At 43.8% G+C, this 13056-nt stretch overlaps 1 protein-coding gene across 1 annotated transcript; it reads right to left on the reverse strand.

Moving 5' to 3' along the window:
- Positions 1-3827: 3827 nt before the first annotated feature.
- Positions 3828-10704, reverse strand: KCNK18 (potassium two pore domain channel subfamily K member 18). Its single transcript, XM_054382315.1, has 3 exons — positions 10488-10704; positions 9277-9423; positions 3828-4639 (listed from the first exon to the last, which is right to left on the reverse strand). The coding sequence occupies exons 1-3, from the start codon at positions 10702-10704 to the stop codon at positions 3828-3830; spliced, it is 1176 nt and encodes a 391-aa protein (XP_054238290.1).
- Between the last annotated feature and the right edge of the window lie 2352 nt (positions 10705-13056).

A 13056-nucleotide genomic window follows, 5' to 3' on the forward strand; every position in this document is an offset into this window, starting at 1 on the left:
TCCAGCATCCTTCAGCGCCAAGTGCATTTGATCTGTAAAGCTCTCCAGCTGGGTCTGTAATAACTCATATCCTTTGTGGGTTACACATCAAGCAACTCTTTCCCCATCAGTCACGTCTTTCCTCATAGAAAAGTTTTTCCACGAAGACCTTCATGGCTAATCCACCATTTTATGCAGCATGTGAGGGGAAAAAAGTTACAAAAGCAGCATTTTGTACTCCTCTGATGCAAACAGAGATGATTTCCACGGAGATTTTGGTGACTAAACACTTCTGAGGGCAGAGACTGTGAGTTCTTCCAGGATTTAGACCAGGATAAGAGCAGTCAACTCATAAATATGTATGCCTGAGGCTCACTAAATGAGTGAGACTCACTCACTACTTTGTTTCATTTTTGTTAACTCTGTGGCTGCATTTGAGCTACAGACAGGTCCTGCTGCACAGATCCGAGTGCTGCTCTTGCTGTCAGCACAGGGGTGCTCGGTGCTGTTCCATCAGCTGGGAAGCCACCTGCCAGCCTTGATAGAAAGAAAGTGAGGGCCAAACATTTTTGTTTATGTGAGGTCAGTGCTTCAGTGCACCTGAGCAGAAGACATAAATACATTTTTATCCTTGATGCTCAGGTGTACATCCAGCTCTCCGCTCTCCACCCTCCTTTAGGTGAGCAACTCAAGAGTGTGTTCTATTTAGAATCATAGAATTGTCAGGGTTGGAAGGGTTGGATCCTCAAGGATCATCTAGTTCCAACCCCCCTGTCATAGGCAGGGACACCTCACACTAGATCAGATTGCTCAGAGCCACATCCAGCCTGGCCTTAAAACCTCCAGGCATGGGGCTTCTACCACCTCCCTGGGCAACCTGTTCCAGTGTTTCACCACCCTCATGAGGAAGAACTTCTTTCAAACATCCAACCTGAATCTACCCACTTCTAGTTTTGCTGTCCCCTGACATCCATTTGCTGCAAGTTGTGTTGCATTGTTTAAATCACATTTTCTGGGATGCAGTTTGCAGAATCAGAACATGCTGGTTTGTCTACCTACCTGGCAGGCAAATGTGGAACTAAATATCTCCTCAGAAATTAGATGTATTGAATATTTTGTCTGCTATAGAACAACCTGTTTTGATGCATTGCAAACACTGAAATCAAGTCAGAACTAGACCATGCAGAGCAGTATTCTGTTTCTGAGAGACAGCAGGTTACAAAGGTAGGACACAAGGACAGGAAAGTCTGTAGCAATGCTTTCTCCTCCCCTGCCCATTAGAAACTCAGTCATTATTGAACCAGAAGTGTTATCTTTATATTTGACTGGTTTTCAAGTTTTTCTTTCATAATGTTTTCCTATCTCTCATTGATCTAATGTGAACTTCTAATCACCACATCCTCCCATGCCAAGGAGTATCTACAGCTTAATTGTATGTTGTCTGAAGTACCATTTTCTCTTCTTTCTGTTTCTTTTCTTCAACCTGCCACACATGAGTTTCATTTGGCAGCCCTGGATCTCCTAATGAAAGATGTTTAACAATCAATCCATCATTCCCTATTTCCCTCCTCCATGTTCTCCTAATGATACACATCACTCCTTTAGTCTCTTGCCTCTTTCCAGACTAGAGAGCTAGATTAGGTGTCTCATATGGTAGTTGTTCCCCATCTTTGTCTATCCTTTAACCTGGCCTATAATTGGGATTTTTTCTCCATTTTTACATATCTTTTGGGAGGTGAAGAATGAGTGCTGTGCATTCTATTGAAGAGGCAGGTGCACCATTATTTTATAGAAGGTTGTGGTGATGTGATTCGTTCTCTCTCCTTCTACAACATTCATTTTTATGCTCCCCAAACTGACAGATTTTATATGAAGGGAAGCTGCTAACTCTCCTCCTTTGGCCATAACTAGAATCATTTGGTGCAGAATCATTTTTGCAAGCCCAGTCAAAGTTTCCTAAGTTTGTTAAGTGTGAAGTATCATCTCAAGGAGAAATCTAGAGGGGGTGAATTCAGGACTAATTCCTCTTCAGAAATGAGATCACACTGATATGAGAGAACCAAATCAAGTGACCAGTTCTTGCTAATGCTGGCAGTGTTAGGCATAGCACAAAGAACACCCTGAGGAGTGGGAAGTGCAGTTCTCTGATCCAAAGCCCATTAAATCATCCAAGTCTTTTCACTGACACCTGAAAACTCTGGCTTGGATGCAAAGTTCTACATTGATTTTAATCCAAAACCATAACATACAGTAATATGAGAGTGGTCTGAATTGAGGGACTTTGTATGTGAAGCCAAAGCCATGGCAAACAAGTTAACAGAAGTTCCTTCCAGCTGCTGTATTCTTTATTGTTATTCTTACAAAGCACTTTTCTCTATATCATCCTTCATTATACATTTTGCATATCATCAGTGCTGAATCACGATTCATTACCAGTAAGGGCTGAATACACAGTGCCATGTACATGGAGTGTAACAGGGGTAAGAGGCCAGGTAAACATTCTGCAAATCTCAGTTTCAAAAGGCAAATAATGTCCATTCTGCCCTAGTCAAGCATACCTGAATACCTAGAGATGTCATTCCCATTCAGTGGGCATGCATGGAATTCCAAGATAAAAAGGTGATAAGTTAAAGCCAGTGGTTTCTTTTAGAGAATTTTTATGTTTGTGGGTTTTGAGTTTGGTTTGGGTTTTTTTTTTGATAGAAAGCATTATTTATCACTGGTAGCTCAATTCACATTATTAATACAAGCAAAATCTTGATGAAATAGCATTGTTGACATATTAATGTGCTCCATAAGTATATAACTACAGGATCCTCACCACAGCCCAGTGAAACAGGCAGGCTTTGCTTTCCATGAGCAGGACAAGGAAGTCACAAAAGTCAAGCAGTCTGTGCAGAGTAAAACTTAGATCGGGGTGAAGACTTCTAGGATTGGTGTCCTCAAATTATCCATGCTTCTTTGACAGTAAAGAGATGGAGCTTCTTTCCACAGCTGCAGTCACCTTTGAGTTTGCTGCATGCCTTCCCCCAGGTGACTGTCTCAGGAGCAGAACTTGTCATAAGCACTTCTATAGCCAGACACCATGAGATACATACCAACCCTGGCCTGAGTACAGGGCACATAATCATGATGGAAAAGGAGTGGTTTCAGCCCTGAACACATGAAGAATTTTTCTGACAAAATTCTAGACAGGGGACAAAGAAAGAGGTGAAAAGTTGGTGTCTTTCCTTTCCTTTATTTTACAATTCCTCTGGCCTGCACAAAGGTGCAAGGTTTGCAATACATGAGGTCATGACAGAAGAGCAGCTGGGTCCATACTTCTTCTCCCCAGGTCTCTCTGTCAATGACAGATCATGTTGCAGTAGCATGCTGTCAGACCCCAGTGCCAACAAGCCCAACCAATCTGTCCCTAGCTGCAGACAAAGTGACAGGATGAGACAGTGATCTGGGTTTTGCTTGGACAACTACTTAAAAAAAAAGTCCTAAATTGGCTTACTGTGGGAGAGAAGACAGAAAGGCTGCTGAAAGACAGAGCTAGGGAGCACTGGCAGGGAGAGCCCTGAAAGTCAGAGCTTTGCAAAAGATGCCAGGGAGCACTGGCAGGGAGTGCCTTCTGCTGCTTCATCATGCAAGGTCTTTTATTCTTTAGAAGGTGAGAACCTGTTGGAAAGTACTCCCTGGAGACGCCTTTGCCAAATGGCTCCTGGGATATTCAGCCATTTCACAGCAGATTCTTGGAAGAAATTAGAATAAAAATACTGTGGCCTCCTGCCACCCCAAGACAGAAATTGACAGGAAGAGTTTCATCTGGCCAGTGCTTACAAGTAAAGGAGAAACAACTGCTCTTATTTGGGATACACCTTCTTTGATGGCACCTTTTTCTGCCCACAAAATGAAATCACCTGTTTGTACAAACCAATTAAGCGGTCTTGGCCCAGCTTGAAGGCAATGAAGACAATTTCCATGCCAATAATAAGATAGAGGGAAAAAAACATGAAAAACTTGGGGTGTTCCAGCTGCGTGTCTCCAAACCCAATAGTTGTCAAAGTGATAAAGCAGAAATAAAAGGCTTCCTGAAAATCCAACCTGGTTTCCCAGTTTGGAAGGATAGCAGCTGCACAGGAGATGTACACAAAGATAATCAGCACCATCAACATGATGGGCACATCCAGTTTTTCTACCTGTTGCCCAATCTTGTCAAAATTCTCTATTACTCTGGACATTGTCTTTCCCCTGGCTAGTTCAGGGCATGAACTCCACCTCTCGATGCTTTTATTTCTTGCTGGCTTGGGGTGTTCATTTTCTCTGGCAATCAGCAGTTCAAATATCTGGGCGTTACGGTGTTTGACTGGCTTCCTTTTAACACCTGCCTGGCTTTTCAGCACTTCCATAATAGTCAAGGGCTCGTTGATGACTATTTTAGACTGTGCTCTGGATTTCAGTTCGTCCCTTTTGTTACATGTGAATCCAGCACAGAATTTAGAGGCTCGAATTTTTGACTGTAGCTTCCTGAATTCGTTGTAAGACTTGGATAAGACAGTAGCGAGGATGTCTCCCGTGTCTGTCAGGACCAGGAACATCAGAGGGATGCCAAATAGGGCATACAACATACAGAGATACTTTCCAATCCGTGTCACAGGATAGGTGTTACCATAACCTTGAACAAAAACACAGGAAGAGAAGGGAAAGGGAAAGAGAGAGAGAGAGAGAAATCATTGTGTTTATTAGGTATTCACATCCTCTGAGGTTTTTATTGCTGTCCATTTTAAAAGTCAGTTTTTAGTCCAGAACGTGCTGGTCTTTTTTGCTTTGCTTTGAAGCTTATTCAAACTCCTGAGTCTCCAATGCTGGTTACTAATGCAGGCATTCTGCCTCTTCAAGCACTTGAACTATGGAGTTTGCCAGTTCTGTTGGTGTAACTCTTTCTATTTTATCTGCACCTTGCTGGCTGTTTGCCTAAATAAACTGTTTGGGCCAGCTCAGGACTGGTGTTCAGGTTCATTCCTGCTGAGACTGTTATCAGGAAGATTTCCTAAACTGGGAATCTGTGTTCAGAAGGATCCAAAAGGAAAGAAAGAAAGAGGCATCTTGGGCCCATGGGTCCCTCTACAGGGAAGTCAAGCTGAGGACTGAGCTCAGAGTGACAACAGCTGATGCTGGGGCAAGCTAATGGACAGTGCATGAGGAGCTGGGGGATCACCTCCTGGCCAGCCTCCCAGGTCTCACAGTATGACTGGATGATTTCTGGGGATGACAATCCCTGATTTCTGGAAAGATTCAGATGATGACACAAACTTCATTTCTGTGCCAAAACTAATTGTGATGAAGAGTAAGCTAATGCCAGAATTTGAAATTGTCCCTGGTTCATCAGATCTAGCTCTGATGGCATCTCTTGTATTGATAGTGTGTTTGTACCAGCTTCATGGTTTTCTGAGTCTCTTAAGTGCACTCAGAAAATGAAAGGATCAAGTGAGGGAGCATGTGTTTATCACATGAGGAAATGCATGTTTATTCTAGCTTACCAAAGCCTACAAATATCAGTTACAACAAACAGGGAATTACTACCAGACACCTGCCCTTTATGATACTTACAATAGTAGTAGAAAATATGCCCTTTCCCTAAATTCAATTTGGGTATTCATATTTCCTTCCTCTGACATGCTGGATATGAAACTTGACTTGTAAGTTAGTGCTTTTCCATTACAATGGCAGAAAACATCAGCATGGTATGAATTGTATTAAATTTTAACAACTGGTTTTCTTCTCATCCTCCAAAATAAAATAACCATAAATCATTTCTTCTCTCCTTTCAAACACCTTGTTCTCTTCTAGATGATCTCCCAGGCCAGGCACTTAGCCTGGAAGATTGTTAGCTCATATGCTGAGGAATGGTTTCCTTCACCTTCTTTGTCAATTCATGCCTCTTTTCACCAATGGGTGCCCTAACTTTTGGTCTGAACCCATTTCTGGTCTGTCCTTTGGCCTTGAAAATCTGTTCTCTGTCACTCTGTTCCCTACTCACTAACCAGGAATTGTAATCCTTACTGCTGAAGCAACTGGGGAAGATTCATTCTTTTAGTTGTTGTACAGAGTGATTTTATTTTATTTTATAATTTTATTTTTATTCATTTTATCTTATTTTATTTTATTGTATTTTATATTATTTTATTTTCTCAGTTTCTGTGCATTAAAAATACCTGGCACAGCTTCAAGGAATAAAATTTATCTTCAGCTTAAAACTTAGCTAACCAGAAATCTAGCCTAGGTGAGCAACCTTCAGACCACCAATCTTCAGAGTATATAATTCACTTATTCTAGGTAATTACAGGTAGCTAAACTGACTCTAAATTGAAGTGGTTTATCAATTCCTTGTACTGGAAATACTGGGCTCCCCAGGTCAGGAGAGACAGGGATCTGCTGGAGAAAGTCCAAAGGAGAGCTACAAGGATGCTTAGGGGACTTAAGCATCTCCCCTGGGAAGAGAGACTGAGAGCCCTGGGGCTGTTTAGTGTGGAGAAGAGAAGACTGAGAGGGGATCTGATCAATGTCTATCAATATCTGAGGGGTGGGTGTGAAGTGGAGGGGGCCAGGCTCTTTTGGGTGTGTCACAGTGATAAGACAAGGAGCAATGGATACAAACTTGAACATAGAAGATTTCACCTCAACATGAGGAGAAACTTCTTTCCAGTGAGGGTAATGGAGCACTGGAACAGGCTGCCCGGAGAGGTTTTGGAGTCTTTCAAACCCCACCTGGAGGCTTCAAAACCCACCTGGATGCATTCCTGTGTGGACTACCCTAAGTGATCCTGCTTTGGCAGGGGGGTTGGACCTGATGATCTCTTGAGGTCCCTTCCAACCTCTAATGTTCTATGATTCTGTGAAACAACAAATCCACCCCGATGCAAATAGCCAGCTATCAGCAACAAACCTCACAGGCTTCCAGCTGGTCCCAACACTCAGCTTGGAACCTGAGGAAGTTGTGTTCATGCTCAGTGCCTTAAGGCCAAAAATAATGGCAGTAAGTTGGGTCAGTGTGTATGGGGACATCTGGAAAGTCTCATGTTAGTGGAGATGGATAAGTACACCCAGGCAAGAAGTTTTCAACAACATGTGTTGTCAGCAGCTTGCTAAAGTCACAGGCTCACAGGATGTCAGGGGTTGGAAGGGACCTCCAAAGATCATTGAGTCCAACCCCCCCAGAGCAGGACCATAGAATCTAGCACAGGTCACACAGGAATATATCCAGATAGGGCTTGAAAGTCTCCAGAGAGAGAGACTCCACAAAGTCAAAGCTTTCTGACAAAATGACCTCTTTAACATGTCCCTAACCCTTGTGTTTGTGCTGGAAATACTCACTGGGGTGAGGATTTGGGATTGCATCTCCGGAATGTGTCTCTGACAACCTAGATGGCTGTTTTCAAACTCAGGGACTGCAAGGAGATGAATTAGAGCAGAACAGGTTCCCATCTCTGCTATGGCTTAGCATGCAAGTGTCTCCTAGATGCTCCAAGTGAACCTGTTAACTCTTACACTATTCCTTACCTAGGATAAGCTCTTTTATAAGCCCCAGTTTTTCTTTTGCATTAAGATGAATACCCATGCTGGGATCTTGGGTGCATCCCAATGTAGTGAAGAAGTGTCTCTGCAATTTGACACAACGCTGTGGGACCATTTCCTACCCAGCTTTGATTCTGACAAATCTCAACAGTCAGTGTCTGTACTTCCCAGCATTTGATAAAGATTAGCAAAGGGATAAAAGTCGCTTTGGGAATGAGCGTGAGGAGTTGCATTCAGCGATGCAAAGGGAACCAAACCCGGAGCAGATGTTTCTATTTGATCTTAGGTCCTCTTTTGAAAGATGAAGTCAGAATGAAAAATTTCAGAGGTGTGACTTAAACATTTCCGTGTGTTGTTAACCCTGAGAAGTGTGAACAACAGCAGCATGGCTCATTACAGAGCTGGAGATTCACAAAGCTGGCTTGCATGTAAAGAGCAGGGAAGCAATTGAAAAACAATACATGCAGAATGCATTACCTCTTCCAATGAGGGAAACATTATCCAATGTAACACACAGCAGTGGGAAAGATGAGGTTTGACTGAAAAGGGAGCTTGCTTTTATTGTAATATAGTCATTTTGTATGCACGTTGTATAGGAGTACCTGGCATAGTGTGCAGCTAGTTAGTGTGCACCATCACTAGTTACTGAACTCTGACTTGTTTCTGTGACAGCTACATCTCTGCAATCTCTGTTTGCAGAACCCCTTGTAGACTTACAGAATCAACCAGGTTGGAAAAGACCTCAGAGATCATCAAGTCCAACCTGTTACCTAACACCTCCTGACAACTAAACCATGGCTCCAAGTGCCACATCCAAGCTTTTTTTGAACACCTCCAGGGATGGTGGCTCCACCACCTCCCTGGGCAGCACATTCCACTGGCTAATTACTCTTTCTGGGAAGAACTTTCTCCTCACCTTGAGCCTAAACTTCCCCTGGCACAGCTTGAGACTGTGTCCTCTTGCTCTGCCACTGGCTGCCTGGGAGAAAAGACCAAGCCCCACCTGGCTCCAACCTCCTTCCAGGTAGTTGCAGACAGCAATGAGGTCTCCCTTGAGCCTCCTCTTCTCCAGACTAAACACCCCCAGCTCCCTCAACCTCTCCTCACAGGGCTGTGCTCCAGACCTCTCCCCAGCCTTGTTGCCCTTCTCTGGACACATTCAAGTATCTCAATGTCCTACTTAAATTGAGGAGCCCAGAACTGGACACAGGACTCAAGGTGTGGTCTAACCAGTGCTAAGTACAGGGCAAAATGACTTCCCTGCTCCTGCTGGCCACACTATTTCTGATGCAGGCCAGGATGCCATTGGCCTTCTTGGCCAGCTGGGCACACTGCTGGCTCATGTTCAGCCTACTGTCAACCAGTACCCCCAGGTCCTTCTCAGCCTGGCTGCTCTCCAGCCACTCTGTCCCCAGCCTGTAGCACTGCCTGGAGTTGTTGTGGCCAAAGCACAGAACCCAACACTTGGACTTGTTGAATGCCATCCTGTTGGACTCTGCCCACCTGTCCAGCCTGGCAAGGTCCCTCTGCAGAGCCCTCCTACCCTCCAACAGATCACCTCCTGCTCCCAATTTGGTATCATCTGCAAACTTAGCGTCAGTAGACAGGAGAAAAACTCGCAGGGATTTGGTGGTGTCTTTTTGTTAGTGTCTTTTTATAATTCCCTGGAAGAAACACATTACAGAAAGCAGCAACAGCAATTAACTTTGCAGGGGGTTACTTTACCTCGGCACTTACCCACAGTTGTGAATACTGTGCAGCAGAAAAAGAGAGACCCAAAGAAAGTCCAAATATCTTTTGGATTGACAAACCAGTCTCGTTCAGCTGTGTTGAGCAGTGCATGGATTTGTTCCCTAAATACCTCCTCATTCTCTGTCATGTTATCTGTTACAGCAACAACAGGAGATACGGTGAGTGCTTGCAGACCACCACTCAAGGAGCAGCCAGTTTGTTATTTCAATGAAGTTTACTGAGGATTTTCTTGTTCTGTTTTAAAGAATAAAAAGTATTCACCACATCCTCCCATTCCCACCCCCCTCCCAGAAAATCACTTGGGTCCAGTGGCTTTGGTAAATAAAGCAACCAACAATAAACAAGCCATGGTCCAACAAAGTCAAAATATGACACAAAAATAAGCATAAAGAAGCAGGGCAGAAAGATTGAACAGTCAGCTTCCAGCCTGAATGTCCTGTTCCATTTTTAATTCCCCAGGAGACTACTCATCTTTTGTCTCAAAGACATTTAGAACTGTGGGGTCATCTGTGTATGACCAATATGAACCGCTCAGGTGGCACTGCCCAGTGCCTGGCTGTGAATCCCAGAGCCTGTGCCCCTTGTTCCTCCTCTCTGGAGCTGACATTATTTACAGGGATGCTTGCCCCAGAGACATCGTTTACCAGCAGAGCTACCTGAGTGAAAGTCCAAGCCCATGTTTGAGCCCTGACACAGATCCAGAAGGGTTTCTACCCCTTCTTCTCCCCTTCACCCCCTGCATCAGCACCACCAGGTCCAGGGTTCAGCATAGCACCTGCCTCCATCTGAGCATTCCAATCACCAGAAGGTAGGGAAGCTCAGAGCTGAGAACAGGGAGCTGAAAGAGACTTCTTTAGACAGAGGATTCCGTTCCCAGCAATCAGAGGGAAATATGAGAATCTCAGCTGCTCTTTAAGGACCTCAGGTAACTTGGGCAAAAGGAAGAACACAGGCACCTCAGGAAAAGTCTTTTCAAGCAGAAACACAGGGAGCAGAGAAGCTTGCTGTCCAAAAATCACAGCTAAGGAAGAGAAGCAAACAGCAGCAGTCAGGAACAGGCAGAGGGAAAATCCTGTTCGCAGGTTCAGCCGTTAGTATTTTTAAGCATGTCCTCAAAAGCCAAGAGTCTCATTCAAATAGCAAGAGAATGAGTAACTCCCTGTACAGTTAAGCCATTTTGAAATTCCAGTACATACCTGATAAATTTCTGGAGATGTCCCACAGACCCTGCAGAAATTTCCTATATTCTTCACTTAAATCGACCTTCCGGTTACCTTCAATGTGGGAAAACATGAGAGCCCCAAGAAAAGCATAGACCACAAGAGACAGAATGAAGCAGGCATGAGGAAAGACTGCCCAAAATATATTTTTACATGCCCTTTTACCTCGCAGAGGCTGTGCTGTTGATGCCATCCTAAGCTCACTTTTTTTTTTTTGTTAGATTTTTGTGGAGAAGACACAGCTTTTAGAAACAAGGCTGAGGATGTAAAGGCTTTTACATCCTACAACAGCTTCTCCCGTGAAAACAAGGATTGCTCTGCCTCAGGCTTTCAGATCACATGTCTTTATATGTGAAGATTGCACTACAGTCCCAGTGGAAAAGGAGCACAACTAATCAAGCCTTGAAATGTTTCTCAGTTGATGATACACTACTCTGTCCCTGAATGCCTGTTGATCAGCCAGTGCTGTAATGCACACAGATTGCCAGCTTCTGTGGGTTACCATTGGAGCCAAGCCAGGGTTAAAGCTTCTTGGTCTGAAGTATGGTTTCTTGTTGATAAAGCAGAAATATTTCCAGCTCTCTGGATGGAAAATGCATGCTGTAAGGGATGGATTTCTTTAAAGATATAGAATCATAGAATCAACATTAGAGGTTGGAAGGGACCTCCAGAGATCAAATCCAATCCCCCTGCCAAAGCAGGATCACTTAGGGTAGTCCACATAGGAATGTATCCAGGTGGGGTTTGAAAAGTCTCCAGAGAAGGAGACTCCACAACCTCTCTGGGCAGCCTGCTCCAGTGCTCTGTCACCCTCACTGGAAAGAAGTTTCTCCTCATGTTGAGGTGAAACTTTCCGTGTTCAAGTTTGTATCCATTGTTTCTTGTCTTATCACTGTGCACCACCAAAAAGAGCCTGGCCCCCTCCACTTGACCCCCACCCCTCAGCTATTGATAGACATTGATCAGATCCCCTCTCAGCCTTCTCTTCTCCAGACTAAACAGCCCCAGGGCTCTCAGTCTCTCTTCATAGGGGAGATGCTTAAGTCCCCTAATCATCCTTGTGGCTCTCCTTTGGAGTCTCTGCAGGAGACACCTGTCTCTCTTGAACTGGGGAGCCCAAAATTGGACACAGTATTCCAGGTATGGTCTCACTAGGGTAGAGCATAGGGGGAGAAGAACATCCCTAGACCTGCTGGACACATGGGGCATGAACAGGAAAATGTAAACTTGTTCAAAAGAAGGGGCTGGCAGTAATTGTTGTCACCCCTGGGTAGACTGTAGAACAATTAATTCCTTTTTCATATGGCTTAAAGAATCTCTCCATATATACCAGGTAATCCTTGTAGTGGGCGTCCTTTTGAATTTTTAAGGCTTTTTCTCTACAAGGAGTCAATAAGGCTTTGTCCAGTTCTCACTGGATTAAAGTTTTCCTATTAATTGAAACTCCTACTGACCTTAGTAAGTAGGAACTGCAGGATCCTGTGATCTTTGAAAACTGTATCCAGCTTTAAATATAAAACCATCACTCTAAAACACTGCAAGCCATGAGCAGTTAGTAGTGGTAGTTAAGAAGAGCTGGACTTTATTTACAGAAAGAGGTGCTGAATATTTCATCTCTGGGAGGCTTTCATAAAAAAAAGAAACAGCCTTGTGCAGCCAAACCCTACTGAGCTGTATAGAAGCAACATGTCCCTACTGCAAAGAAATCCTGTATGGTTACAATGATTTCTTCTAGGCCAAATTCTCAGCAGACTGGATCACAAGATACTAAATGCTCAACAGTATGGAAGCCTCCACTATAGAAAAGAGGCTTTCAGAGCTAAGACAAATATAAGCCTGTGTGCTTGCTACTTTTTTTATTATCTGTCTCATTGACTTAGTCTTGATTTTTGACAACAGATCCATAAATCCTCTTATTGCAGTAAATCTGGGTTTTTTTTTTGGTGGGTTGGTTTGGGTTTGGGTTTGGGTTTGGGTTTTTCCCATTGACCTGAAACACAGGGTGCAAAACTGCTAATGCTCATCGTTAATCAAAACCAACAGAACTTCCTGAGAGATTCTATTTAGAGACAATGTACCTAGGTTTGATATCCTTACCAGAGGAGCAAGGGACACAGAGAACTCAAAAGGGGCAGATGAAAGAGCAAAGTTACTATAGACATTGAGATGCTGGAAGCTTCTCCTGGAGAGTTTTGTAAATTGTTAGAGAGTCGATGGATTTCTAAAGATGTCTTGATAAAATCCCTCTCCAAAGGCCTTTAAGGGAGTGAAACAGCTATGGCATAAGAGAGAAAGTCTTCACAGGCAGAAGTGAGTGGTTATTAGAGGAACAGAGGGCAGGAGTAAAAGGCAGAGGGAGATGGCTGGTGGAGTCATGAATGTGTCTGTGCTGGAACTCTGCTGCTCCACACATTCACGAATGACCTGGAAAGAGGGTAAACAGGGGACAGCAATGAATGGCATGAATTTCTTCAGAGCAGTGAGACAAAGGGCAGGTTGAAATTATAGGAGGATATAAGGATGGCTACCAATGAAATGGCAGATA

The sequence above is a fragment of the Indicator indicator genome, chromosome 7 (assembly GCF_027791375.1).
Source record: "Indicator indicator isolate 239-I01 chromosome 7, UM_Iind_1.1, whole genome shotgun sequence".
Taxonomy (NCBI): Eukaryota; Metazoa; Chordata; class Aves; order Piciformes; family Indicatoridae; genus Indicator; species Indicator indicator.

Excerpts from the sequence above, each read along its gene's own strand:
- KCNK18 (XM_054382315.1), bottom strand. The coding sequence starts at position 10,704 with ATGGCATCAACAGCACAGCCTCTGCGAGGTAAAAGGGCATGTAAAAAT. Across the intron at positions 9,424-10,487 it reads CATCTCCAGAAATTTATCAG|ATAACATGACAGAGAATGAG; the intron begins GTATGTACTGGA and ends TTGCTGTAACAG. Across the intron at positions 4,640-9,276 it reads CACAGTATTCACAACTGTGG|GTTATGGTAACACCTATCCT; the intron begins GTAAGTGCCGAG and ends TTTTTGTTCAAG.